This window comes from Scardinius erythrophthalmus, assembly GCF_964197995.2.
Source record: "Scardinius erythrophthalmus genome assembly, chromosome: 11".
Classification (NCBI taxonomy): Eukaryota; Metazoa; Chordata; class Actinopteri; order Cypriniformes; family Leuciscidae; genus Scardinius; species Scardinius erythrophthalmus.
Genome location: NC_138231.1, coordinates 17,120,556 through 17,135,052, shown reverse-complemented (window position 1 = coordinate 17,135,052; position 14,497 = coordinate 17,120,556). Strand labels below are relative to the sequence as shown.

At 39.0% G+C, this 14,497-nt stretch overlaps 1 protein-coding gene across 1 annotated transcript in view; it reads right to left on the bottom strand.

The window, feature by feature from the left end:
- Nucleotides 1-640: 640 nt before the first annotated feature.
- LOC308699004 (pleckstrin homology domain-containing family G member 3) overlaps nucleotides 641-14,497 on the bottom strand; it is a 206,798-nt gene continuing 192,941 nt past the window's right edge. The window contains exons 17-19 of the mRNA XM_081379536.1: nucleotides 6,121-6,228; nucleotides 4,318-5,857; nucleotides 641-2,562 (exon numbers count right to left, since the gene is read on the bottom strand). Coding sequence (XP_081235662.1) covers nucleotides 1,646-2,562; nucleotides 4,318-5,857; nucleotides 6,121-6,228 — 2,565 coding nt within the window. The 3' untranslated portion in view covers nucleotides 641-1,645. The remainder of the gene's footprint in view (nucleotides 2,563-4,317; nucleotides 5,858-6,120; nucleotides 6,229-14,497) is intronic.

Below are 14,497 nucleotides of genomic sequence, written 5' to 3'. Positions count from 1 at the left end.
AAACAAAAAACAAAGCTGCACCCTTTTTTAAATTGCATCTTTCATTCCGAAATAGAATAATGAATGAACGAAAAAGTACACGGACCCTTTGCCCTTCATGATACAGGAATACCACATTACAATAAGGTTCATTTGTGAACATTAGTTAACTACCTTAGTTAACATGAACTAAGAATGAACAATACTTCTTCAGCATTTATTAATCTCTTAAAATTTTGCTAAATTTGTAAATCCAAAGAATGTTGTATGATTTTGGCTAGGTGAGGGATTCAAATTGTAAATATTGTACGAAGTATGAGGTGCCATTACGTTTAGACATATTTAAATGCTGAAATTCTGCTACAGTTGCTCACAGTGATGGCTAATGTTGAATGGCTAAAGTAATTCAAGTGCTGCATGTCGAACTTAGAAAAAACTCTTTAAATATTTGGGTTTCATATCTGAAAAACAGATTTGCATGAATATCGTATTAATATCAAACCATAAACTGACATGGAGGCTTTATCAAGTTCTGATTTGATCTGATTAAACCTCGGAAACAGTGTTGAAAGGAGTCATATGCTCTTGGTTTGACTATCTAAGATTTGCATTTGAGGCCTATAGATCAGAGTCATTCAAATGGGACATAAACAAAATCAATCAAAATTGAATTTCCTTCGGTTTTATTATGGAGTGAATTTTCCAGACTTTCCACTTTATGAACTGTATTTTTTTGGTGCATTTGTATTAAGTCAGACAGACAAGAGGAATCAATAGAATCTTAATAAATAACAGAGAGAGAGACACACACAATGATCAATAAGAGAGCAGTTATGAAGAAAATGACAGATTTCACAAAGACCAGTCTATCAGAATGGGCTGCTTAACCAATAGTGTTTACCAAATTGTGGCATCAGCCAAAGTCTGATGTTAGTGGCAGATTTATCATGCACCACAATGACACATGGTAAGCTTAAAATTGCAGACAAAATATACTGTACTATTTCTTACAGTATGTCTTTAAACATTAGGATCTAGTTTCCTAGAAAAAAGGGACTAAATCCACTTTGGTACAAAGGTACATATATACACTTGGCCCATGCATGCCATCTATGAACAAGCTTTAACATATCTTTTAGTTAAAAGTTAAATAAAACCCAGTTTTCGAGTGGTCTGTTCCATTTAGAGTCTAGACTTGAATTACACTAAAGTCAAGTCTATACTGGCAGAGTATGCTGTATTACACGAATTGAAATACTTTTGCTAAAATTTAAACAATCATGAAGAAGAATGTCATTACCTTTACATTTATGTAAAATGACTACCAAACACATACATGTACAAGAATGTACAATATTTACATTTGCTGCCAAGCATCCAGACCATAAAAAAAAACATTGGTTTCTCATAGGTTTAACAGTAGGCAACATAAATCAAACAGTGTCCAAAATACCAGTAAAGTAGCATACAAAACGTACAGAATATTAGGTTTGAGGTTTAAATTCGCCAAATGATTTATTTGGCTACAGCATAATATATACTGACCATACCTTCAGTGGTCAAGACATTAAAAAAAAGAGAGAAATTAATGAAGCAAAATATTTCACAGCCAACAACTTTCCAGTATTTCTGAAACATAAAATACATAACGATAAAACGAGTGATTTTATCTTATGCTTTGGAATTTTTCTCTGAGGTTCTTGACAACGCTGTGTTGACTAGCTGTGTCAGCCTTCTTCCCAGAATCCAATGTATTTTTAACAACATCATCTAAGTAATCACTAGGGGATGGAGCTTTCTCAAGTTTTTTGCTCCTCTCTGTCTTAGATCCTCCCTCTTCCCTAAGACGGTATTCCTCTGACTCCTGATACGCCCGACAGCGGTCAATGACAGCCATGATTGAGATCTTCTCACGAGAAGTTGGAGAACGAATTTGGACGTAGCCGTCATCTGTTGTCATTTCCTGTTTCATGCACTCTTTGGTAGGCAGGTCCATCTCTACTGGTGGTGTATCCTCAGGTACTTTCTCAACCACTATTATATTTTTCTCATTTGGAAGGGTAGCTTGAGCGGAGACATAGTAGCCACTGCTGGCATTTTTACTCTGAAGACTATGCAGATCACTCAAATACAAACTACACAATTTTTGGTCGAGAGAGCCAGTACGATGCTTCCGAGTCAGCAATTCTCCCGTATCCCTTTCCGGATAAAGTGTGTGAATTGAAGAGTCTGTGGAGCCATAAGAGGTGAGCATGCGGCTAGAAGAGCAGCTAGAACGTCTTCTAGAAGTGCCGTCGAACATCCTCTCTGCCACAGAACGACTTTGGCCTGCTGGTGACTGAGAAGATGAGCTGCCGAAGTGTGCATATTTGGAGCGAAGCTCACGGACGTCTGGCCAGTTGAAGTTCTCAGGTGGAGGACTAAGAGGACTCCTGGAATGGGACAGATGTGGGGACAAGACCTTTGGGCTACTGACAGAATTAGGAGTGTGGTCTGGGCTGGGAGTCACAAGCTGGGACTTCTGGTCTCTCTCATAATCAGCCTGATAATTTGCAGTCATGGGCAGCATCAAGTCTGGTTTACCTGTGGAGCAGCAAAACATAAGATCATTTTATGTTTGGTTATACAGTACATTAAAGACTGAACAACATTAAGTAGAATCACTGCAACCAATATATATTTCAGCAACCAATTTATATTTATTGAAGTCAACCACTTTAAACTGGAAACCAACACGAGTAGAACTCAAAGTTATTTTTTGTACGTACAACATCTGCACTGATTACTTATGATAAAGTAGATTGGATACCACTATACCTATCTATTTCAAGACATTTCATCCTGTAACCCATCATGGTCATCTAAGTTACTCTGAGATTTGAGAATAAATTGGATGATCTTAGAGCCAGGATAAGATTTCAACGTGACATTAGAGACTGCAACATACTCTGCCTGTCTGAAACTTGGCTGATGCCTTTGGTGTCGGACACGGCTGTTACACCATCCGATAACTTTTCAGTTTTACGGATGGCTAGAACAATGGAGGACAGTAAATCCAAATTTTATTTTATGACTAATAATAAATGGTGTGATCCCAGGAACATTTCCACTCTCTCCTGCTCCTGTTCACCTCATCTGGAACATCTGTTATTTGCCATCTATTTTATTTGCCCCGTGAGTTCACATCCATCATTGCTGCTGCTGTACACATCCCACCTCAGACAGACACAGGTTTGGCTTTGTCCAAGATTCATGATGTGCTTAGTGTCTACATAAACACACATCCAGATGCTCCCTTCGTTGTGAAAGGGGACTTTAATAAAGCCAACCTCAGGTAGGTTATGCCGAATTTTACCAACATGTCTCCTGCCTGCCCAACTAGATTGTTATTCTCAGTTTAGGATTGGCTACAAAGCTCGCTCGCTACCGGCTTTTGGTAAATCAGATTATGCTGCCATTTTCCTCATACCGGAATATAATCAGACCGGAATCTAAGCAAGAACCCCCCGAGAGGAGGGTGGTGAAACGCTGGCCTGCCTGGAATAGAGCTGTTAAATCATCAAGGACTCCAACACTCTGATAACTGTCTGTTTAGCCTGCTTCCATCTGGTAAGTACTTCCGTAGTCTGAGGACAAAAACTGAGAGGCTTAGGAGAAGCTTCTTCCCTCAGATTAATAGACTCCTTAACTTGGACTTGCCTGTATCACTCATCTCATAAGTCTCTCGCTCAGTATATTCGGGTATATTAAGCGTCAGTTGCACATATCACTTGTATTGTTGCTGCAATGTAACATGCATTTTAAACATTCTCTATTTTTTGGAGATTTTATATATTGCTAAATAATATTACATTTGTCAGTTTATTTTATAATGTTTTTGCACTTAGGTTTACTTTATTTGTTATGTTATGCACAGTCAATGGAGCAAACCATATTTACATTTCACTGCTGGTTGTATCCTGTATATCTGTGTATGTGAATCTATTCTGAAAGTTTGCACAAGGTTTGCACAAAGCCACAGGGTGCAGAGGGAAAAAAGCCGGATAAAAAAAATTGCAACACACAGTAGTGGTCTTTCGTTCTCGAAAGCAGTGTTTTTAAATGAATTCAGTGAACAAATAAATGATTAAATTACTCATTAATAATAGACAAAAAGATTCCACTAATAAAAGGATTGCCGCAAATACAGACAAGGAGCAAGGCAAAAAGTCAAAAGTCTCAGTTCTGTTGTTCTATTCTGTTGTTTGTAATATGTTGTGGTATGGAAGAAAATTGGTTGAAAATGCATTCACTTTTTAAAAATAAAGATTTGATTATAGTCAAAAAGATCCATCTTACCTTTGGTCTCCTCTGGCTTTTCTTCCACCACCGACAGAAGGTTCCTCGTGGCCGACCATGTATCTCCAGACTCCTCACTCCTCTGTCTCAGCACTGGTTGTGTGCACTTAATGCGTTGACTGTACTTCCTTGCAAGATGGAAAACTTTGTTTTGGGATGAATCCGCATCTTCTTCTGACTGTGCTCCTGCATCTCCCTCATCTTCAGTTTCTCCTCTCAACCTGATAACTCTGGGGGCTAGAGATGTAAGGGGTCTACATCCATCCTCACATTGCCTGGGTCTGGTGGCATCATTCTCACTGGCTGCACGGTTTTCCTTCTCTTTCAAAGGTGATGGTGTGAAGGACTCCTCTCTGATAGTGCTCAGATTTGAATCTTCAGATATAACCTGTCCATCAACACCTTTGCCTTGTGTCTTTTTACCCAGGTTAGGACTCTTCCTGAGGAGACTGGGACTCGTTCCTCTATAATAAGGAGTTTCTCTGGGCCTCAGAGCTTTGAGGTCCCCTTGACATCTATTGACCTCTCTTTCCATTTCTTGCCAGACTTTGATCATCTCAGAGGAGGGACGGAAAACCTCTTCCGGATTACTCTCAGTTTGGTAATAGACGGACTGAGGTTTCATGAAACCATCTACATCAGAGTCAAGCCTAGTGAAATCTGTGGGATCACTAACAGGTTGTTCCAGAGAGGATGAATTTGCACTCAAATTGGTCTCTGATAGAGCCGAGGTAACAAAAAGAGGTTCTATAGCTTCATCAGGTCCAGATGTATTGGAGGTCTTCTCTAAGGCAAGGCCTTTATCATTAGGAATGCTGTTGAAACGACTAACTGAATTCCTTACAAGCCCACTTGGAATGTAAGTGAGGCTCTCTCTACGCTTTAGGCTAAAAGTAGCATCCTGGTGTTCTGCATTCTCATAGTAGCTCCTTATCTTGTCAATGAGTAGTTGATCTTGCCGGGATAGCACTGAATCCCTTCTTCTGTCGATGCTTCGATCAGGGTCAAAAAGTCTGTCATCCCCCAATGACCCGATCATGAAGTCTGCTGATGCAAGGGCTTCCTGGGTCAAAGGAATGCCATGTGACTCAGGTGAGCAGGTGCTAGCAAGGCGGTGTTGACGATCATGGGAATCTCCCAGACTTAGACTGCTTCCAGTCCTGCTGGGAAGACGTGGAGATGGGCAAACATCCGCGCTTATGCTACTACGACGTGTGGCACAGACAAAGTGTTCAGCAATGGCGCTGGCCTTATCAAGCACAGATGATGGTAGAATGCTAGTGGAGTCTGATTTCTCTTCTGCATTCTCCTCTTCATCTGAAGATTCACCAGGGATGTCGGTTTGCTGTGACAGAGATGAGGCCTCTTCTGTCTCTTCTTTGGGACCTTTCTGATCATCTTTTTCCCTTGCTGATTCCAGATCCTGAATATTTGGAACCTGTTGGTCCATCTCTATGGACTCTGGATCACTAAAGTTGTCTGGCTTTAATTTCTCAGTTGATCCCCAGTAAGAGGCTATTTTCAGGTTTTGAGATTTGTCCTTGAGAGGGTAAGAAGAGAATGTCAAATTACAGTTACAAGCTGAATCCCTTGATTTCTGGGTTTGTTTAAAATATGACTGGGTATCGCCAATAACCTCATGAAACGATACATACCATAGTTCAAAACAGTGATAAGCTTTACGGTAACCTGTTACTTACTAAATTAACTTATAACCAGTCAGTACAATTCTAGTTCTATGTGTCAAGTACTAAAACTAATACAATTACTGTATATAATCAATAAGTTAAGTAAACAACTCACCTGTTCTGAGATATATCTTTCATCTGTAAGATATGCCTCCACCTGTTCAACTGATGGGCCATTTTCTCTATTAAAATTATTTTCAGTGACCTCACACCCCTCTTCCTCCTAACATAAAAACATGTTTTTAGCATTCATGGGTGTTTGATACTTTAAAACAACTCACTTTAAATACAATACATAAGAATATTTACACTGTTAAATAAGCAATATCATTAGGAACAAATTATTAAGCAAGACAATTATTAAGTAAGACAATTATTCTCAGTCCAAATAAGTTTCATTAATTCGTTTAAGATTCATTAGCCCGACCAGATGAAGTAGAATTTTCCCCATTTTTCTGTGCTGATTTTGGGAGGAAAGTCTTGTTAAAAATTTATTAAATGGAACTAACAGTAATGCAGTTGTATTGACCGCTGAAAGCAAAATCAAATTAAGTACACTATTTAATAAGTGAACACACAAGGGGTGGAGGATATGTAGAACTTTGTGAATGATGGGTTGTGCAATTCTGTGGAAATCTGTGGACTTTTCCCACATAATTCTGTGCATGCAGATACCTTGTGGACCTGGGTAGGGTCGCACCAGCCATTTGTAAGTTCTTAAAGGTCCCATTGCATGAAAATTTCATTTTATGAGGTTTTCTAACTTTAATATGAGATTCCCTAGCCTGCCTATGGTCCCCAAGTGGCCAGACGTTTTGATGGGTGTAAACCAAGCCCTGGGTATTTTTGAGAAAATGAAAGCTCAGACGGGCGAATCTAGAAATCTTCTCCTTATGTCGTCATAAGGGGAAAGGTTACCTCCCCTTTCTTTTCTTTGGCCGCAAAAAGAATTTGGCCCGCCCATGAGAAAATGAGCTAGGCGAGTGTGATATTGGTTTTTCCTCGAGAGACATCATGGCTTGAAAACGAGCAAAGCATGGCAGTTGCTCAGTGTTTGGATGTACAAATGAACACAAAAGTATTTTTGATTGGTTGAAGAACCAGTGGGTTTTGTGAATTTCTGATGTCAAGTCAAGTCAAGTCAAGTTTATTTATATAGCGCTTTTCACAACACAGGCTGTATCAAAGCAGCTTCACAGCAATAAGTTAGAACAATACATCAATGTTTGTTTCTAGTGGAACGTCTACGTTTGGTAATGCTGATCAATAGTATCGTTGATTGATTAATTAAATTAAATATCCCCAACTGAGCAAGCCAAAGGCAACAGTGGCAAGGAACCGAAAAACTCCATCAGGTGACCTAATGGAGAAAAAAAAAACCTTGGGAGAACCCGGGCTCAGTCGGGGGCCAGTTCTCCTCTGGCGTTTATAAGCTAGAGGTCGGATTTAACTGTAAGATTAAAAAAAAAAGCTAGAGGTCGGATTTAACTGTAAGATTAAAAGTATTATATGAATGCCTGGCTGAAGAGATGCGTCTTTAATCTAGTTTTAAACTGGGAGAGCGAGTCTGAGCAACGAACAGTATCCGGAAGACTATTCCAGAGTTTTGGTGCTAAATGTGAAAATGCTCTCCCTCCTTTGGTGGATCTGGATATCCTAGGTATGACCAAAAGCCTCGAATTTAGTGACCTTAAAGAGCGCGATGGATTATAGGGTGATGGAAGATCCGTTAAATAGACTGGAGCTAAGCCGTTTAGGGCTTTATAAGTCAGTAGCAATACCTTGTAATTAATACGGGACTTTATAGGTAACCAATGTAGTGATGATAAAATCGGTGTTATACTGTATGATCATATTTTCTTGATCTAGTTAGAAATCTAGCGGCGGCATTTTGGACTAACTGCAGCTTGTTTATTGAGGATGCAGGACAACCGGCTAATAATGCATTACAGTAATCTAGTCTCGAAGTCATGAATGCATGAACTAACTTTTCTGCATCAGAAACAGATAGCATATTACGTAGCTTAGCAATGTTTCTAAGGTGGAAAAAGGCTGTTCTTGTTACATATGAAATATGATTTTCAAAAGACAGGTTGCAGTCTAATATAACACCCAGGTCTTTTACTGTAGAGGATGAAGTAACAGGACATCCTACTATGTTAAAGTTGTATTGTGAGAGGTTTTGTGGGTGGTTTTTTTTTTAACCGATAAGTAGTACCTCTGTCTTGTCTGGATTTAATAAAAGAAAATTACGCATCATCCAATCTTTTATATCTTTAACACACTCTGTCAATTTGGATAATTTAGCGTTTTCATTCGGCCGTGATGAAATATAGATTTGAGTGTCATCAGCATAACAATGGAAACTAATTCCATGTTTCCTTATAATATTTCCAAGTGGCAGCATATATATTGAGAATAATAGAGGGCCTAACACAGATCCCTGCGGCACTCCATAGTTTACTGGAGTTATGATAGATTTTTCTCCATTTAAATAAACAAAATGGTAGCGGTCAGATAAATACGATCTAAACCAGCTTAATGCTTGTCCTTGAACACCAGTATAATTTTGTAATCGATCTAAGAGTATTGTATGATCTATAGTATCGAACGCAGCACTAAGATCAAGTAAAACTAATATTGAGATACAGCCTTGGTCAGAAGCTAAAAGTAAATCATTTGTGATTTTAACGAGCGCAGTTTCAGTGCTATGATGCGGCCTGAACCCAGACTGAAACTTTTCATAGACGTCATTTTCTTGTAAGAAAGAGCCCAGTTGAGCGGACACAACTTTTTCTAGTATTTTAGACATAAAAGGTAGATTTGAAATGGGTCTATAATTTACTAGATTATTCGGATCTAATTGTGGTTTCTTAATGAGAGGTTTTATAACTGCCAGTTTAAATGTTTTTGGAAAATAACCTAAAGATAAAGACGAGTTAATAATATTGAGGAGAGGCTCTTCCACTACAGGTAACACTTCTTTCAATAGTTTAGTTGGTATAGGATCTAGTAAACATGTTGTTGTTTTAGATGAAGTAAAAAGTTTATTTAACTCTTTTTGTTCTATAGTTGTAAAGCACTGTAATTGTTCTTGCGGGGTGATAATTGAGGCTGAATTATAAGGCGCGATTGAGGATTGAACGTTTACAATTGTGGTTCTGATGTTTTCTATTTTCTCAGTGAAGAACTTCATGAAATCATTACTACTAAACTGTAATGGAATATTTTGTTCAGGAGACATCTGTTTATTTGTTAGTCTCGCCACGGTGTTAAATAAGAACTTAGGATTGTTATGGTTGTTTTCTATTAGTTTGCGGAGGTGCTCAGCCCTGGCCGCTTTTAGGGCCTTTTTATAACGTGACATACTGTCTTTCCATGCGATTCTAAAGACCTCTAAGTTAGTTTGTTTCCATTTACGCTCTAAATTACGGGTTTCTCTCTTTAGAACACGCGTAGTATTGTTGTACCATGGTGCTTTACTTTTCTCTCTGACCTTTTTTAATCTAATGGGCGCAACAATATCCAATGATCCAGAGAGAATGGTGCTCATAGTGCTAGTTAATTCCTCAAGTTCATCTGTTTGTTTGGGTTCACTGAGCAGCTGAGACAGATCCAATAAGCTATTTGAAAAATTATCTATGGTGGATGGAAGGATTGTTCTGCCTAATCGATAACGCGGCGCAGCATGATATATTACAGGAGTACGTAATATGCAAGTTACCATGTAATGGTCAGTGACATCGTCACTTTGTGGAATGATATTTATATCGGTTGGATCGGTTCCATGTGATATAATTAAATCGAGTGTATGATTAAATCGATGAGTTGGTCCGGTAACATTTTGCTTGACCCCAAAGGAGTTTAATAAATCTGTAAACGCAGCCCCTAACGCATCATTTTGATTATCTACATGGATATTAAAGTCTCCAACAATTAATGCTTTATCGAAGTTAACTAATAGGTCTGAGAGAAGATCTGCAAACTCTTTTAGGAAATCAGCGTAAGGCCCAGGCGGTCTATATATGGTAGCCAAGGCTAGAGATAATAAGGATGTTTTTCGAACATCTAAGAGCGTAACATTTAGTACAAGTACTTCAAATGAAATAAACTTATAACCCGTTTTCTGAGTAACATTGAGAAAATCTCTATAGATTGTTGCAACACCGCCGCCACGACCATTCAGACGGGGCTCGTGCTTATAGGAGTATCCTGATGGAGTAGACTCATTTAGACCGAAATAATCATTTGGTTTAAGCCAGGTTTCAGTAAGGCAAAGTACATCGAAGCTATTATCTGTGACTATTTCATTTACAATAACTGCCTTAGGTGTGAGTGATCTAATGTTTAGAAGACCTAGCTTTAGAAATTGTTTTTGATTACCAATAGCAACATTTTCTGGTTTAATAACAATTAGATTTTTTCTAGATCCTGCAGTAGATTTATTATTTGATCTCACTAAACGAGGAATAGACACAGTTTCTATGCAATGTTCTACACTATTTATATCAGTTAAATTGGTGCAGCAGAGACTATGATTTGGACTTTTGGTTACTAGTCAAAAGGTATTTAACATTTTGGAGATGTTATCTGACAGAAGATCCGATCCGAATCTGCTTGGGTGTAAGCCATCAGCACGGTAAAGCCTAGGACGCTCCCAAAACAGATTCCAATTATTTACAAAGAGCAGTTTCTGCTCATTGCACCATGACATTAACCATTCATTTAGCGCGAATAATCTACTAAACTTTTCATGACCTAGTCGGTACATGGGAAGCGGTCCTGACACAATAATCGTTATATCAGGCGATGTGCTGCGTACCGTATCGATCAGATTCCTGAAGTCTTTCTTCAGAACCTCCGTCTGGCGCAGTCTGATGTCTGCCCCTCCCGCGTGAAGGACCACAGTTCCGACGCGCTCGTTCAGAATCTCGGGAACGTGAGCAGCGATTTCAGAAACACGAGCACCAGGAAAGCAGTGATTATGCACCTTACTTTTATTTAACGTAGCGTGTACGTGTCGAACGATGGAATCACCGATGATCACAGCATTGCGTTCTGTTTCGCGAAGAGGGGAGAAACGGTTTTGTGTGGATATCTCGAAAACCGGGTGGGTCGGAGAGAGTTTTCTTGGTCTAGACCTGGCTCGCGTCTTCCGCTGCGGAAAAATCCAGGCTTCGTGATGGCATGTTGGAGCCAGGGTGAACGAGACCATGGCTGATCGCGACCTCGACGTTCGGGACCGATGTTGAGGAACGCACGGAGTAGACGAGGTCGGAGTCATCGGGTTAGTAACGTTAGTCTCTGATTTGTGTGCCTCGGCGCGCGATGTTTCAAGAGCTAACCGCCGGTCTATCAGCTCGGCTTTTCTCACTAAAAGGTCGTGGATCTGTTTCTCAACAGCTTCCAGCTCAGACTGCACCGCGTGCAGCTCAAATGTGTCCTCACCTGCACCAAAAGGTAAACTACTTACATTTGATATATTCGCCATTTTAACAGATGGACAGTAAGTTAAGTTAGCAACGACGCTACCAGTGATGCTATCAATATTAATACTAATTTATGGCTTAAGTCTTGGATATAATCCGTCTTTTTACGGGTACGGGTGTAGAGTAGACGCACGATAGGCGCGAAAAAAAAAATGTTTGTTTGTAAATGAGTGCGGAGAAGACGCGTTCAGCCGTGATCCACGGACGTAACCTATAAGAGTATCCAGCGTTGGATCACTAGGCTTGAGACGCGTCTGCTCAACAATCCGCGTTGTAACTATGAGGTGAGAAAAATAGAAAATGTTTGTTGTAAGTGAATTTAAAGAGAAATCAAGAATTATAAATCAATCGATGGAGCTCCAAAGACAACAACGCGCTCAGACGCGACGCATGATGTGTAATTGTTCAAGTTCAGACAGATAATCTTTCTCTCAAAGTTGTTCAATACTGTTTATGCATCAGTAAATCAAGCCAGTGACTAAACGATGAACTTCACGTCGTTTCTCTTAGTAGGATGAAAATAATCTTACTTAAACTGTGATTAATATATATACAGAAAGCGATCAAAGAACAATCCCTTTCCAATCGCCCAAGCTGTCAATCACACACAGCGCAAGTTTATCTGGACACTTGCCAAAACTCATTATGAAATCAATGACGCTGTTACACTGCACAACGAAGCTCTTACTGTACTTACCTCATTTTTGCATTTGTGAAATCATTAGTGAGAGTGCAGAAACTGCGTTCCAATGATAAGATCTTCATTCACGCGATCAACAGACTGTCATCTGCTCAATGCCCATTACTGCAACCTTTTATGTGATGGGAATAGATCTAAATACTTAAACTTCTCACGATTCGTTAATCCCGATAGCTATAATAGTAAAAACGTATAATAGCTGTAATAGTAAAAGTTTTCGAGAGAGTTCCACATGTAATGCAAGATATTTCTGCAAGCATGTCAGCCAATCACAGGTCTCACAGCAGACACGCCCCTTCAAACAGAGCATTCAAATCAGAGGCTAAAATCAGGCTAGGAAATATGCCTTTTATTTCTAAATGATAACAACTTTTGATCTAAAAAACATACTAACATTATAAGGGCACCCCAGGAAACATTCTAAAATAATAAAATAATCCATGCAATGGGACCTTTAAACTGGAACATAAACTCCACATTAGAGACTTAGTAACTACTAGCTAGTTTGTAACTATTCAGTTGCACCATTTGTTCTTAAGGCAGAACATGGCTAGTAGGTTGTAAGCTTGCCGTAAAGTAACGCGTAGTCGCATATGACGTTTATCCTCAGTGATGCAATAGCAGCCTTCAAATACATGAGAAAAGGTTGTGTTGAAATGCTGTCAATTTCAGTTTATCCTTTATTCTAAAGTAACTTCTTATGCCTCAAGTAACTAATGGTAAAAATACGTTTCCATTAAAATACGATATTACTTAATCATGAATAACATAATAGATTAAGTATATACACAACAGTCTGAAACTGTATTTGAAATGAATAAGGATCAATAAATAAATACTGTTGACGAGCCACAAAGAAAGTTATTTATTTACATAATGTTCTCTCTTTTAAAATGTAAGTGAGTGTATATGTCAGCATCATACAACGATTAAAGTCTGTCAGGTAAAACATAGAGCTTATTGATGTAATTCAGTCAGTCTAGTTTATTCCAACCATTACTCTGGCCGGAGGTTTCCGTAAATATATAGTTACGCAAAGATGAATCTCAACTAAGTTTAATGGTGCAATGCAACAAATATTTACTAGTGCATAAGTTATAAACTTAGTGCCCCTTTATGTCAAAACTAGGCTAAGAGGTAACTTAAGCACAGCTGGTGCAAACTGTCCCTGGTCATTAATTAGAATTATTTTGCAAAATAGTATTACTTTCTATTTCTGTGACATTGCACTAGAGAGCCACGCACACATAGAAATCTTGGTTGCACTTTACAGTATGTGCACTTACTGTACATGTATTTACAGTGTACTCAAGTACAATATTTAATTTCTAAGAAAGTACTGGGTAATATAGGGTAACTACATGGGTTAAGGTTAGGGTTTAGGGGAAGGTTCAGGGTTAGTACCAAGTTATTAACAAGTTATTGTAATTACTATAATAATAATAATAATAATAATAATAAGAATAAGAATAAGAATGTACATGTGGAACAGGACTGTAAAATAAAGTGCTTCCGAAATCTCATTGGACCTGAAGTACCGCTCCTCAAGAATATTAGCCATCAAACCGGGCTGTGGAGGGACTGATAGTGAAAATGTAAAACCACAATAGGATATCATTATAATATGACAAATCCCTCAAATCTCATATGGAAAACCATAAAAAACTTGTCGTCTGGCGAAGCATCGTGTTACTCATGGTTCTCAGTTTTACGTTCTTCAGTTATATGGCGTTATTTTCCTGTCAAATTTCGAGAGCGCATTATTGTAGCGTGAAAGTACATTAATATAATGCGGGAGCGTGAATCTGTCTGTTCGCACGCGGAATAATGTGCCGAGCTCGAATCTCTCTGCTCGCGCATGGAATATTATGTGCCGAGCGCGAATCTCTCTGCTCGCGCGCTCTCAGATACACGCTGCTCTTGTAAGAATTTTCTCTGGGCTCGCTCAGAGAATATGCCTGCACTTAAAACGTGTTCAGTGCAATCGCGAATCTCTCCTCTTCGCTTAAAGTAAGCGTGTATGTGCTTAGACTGTGTCCCGTGCGTTCGCGCATGCCTAATAGTTAGGGAAAGTTAGGAATTTTTTTTGCCAATCTGCAAAAAAAATTCTTACCAATAGATTTTTTTACCATGTGTTTCTATAGGTGTCTAGTAACACCTCCCAATTTATCCACGGCCAAATCCTCGGGGAAACGCCTGGAGAGGCAATCAAAGTTGGGGTGCCCAGACGGCCTGGGTAAAAATAATGATTTTTTTTTTCTTTTTTTCAATATTACCTTTTGAGATGTCTAACTAGGGGTTTT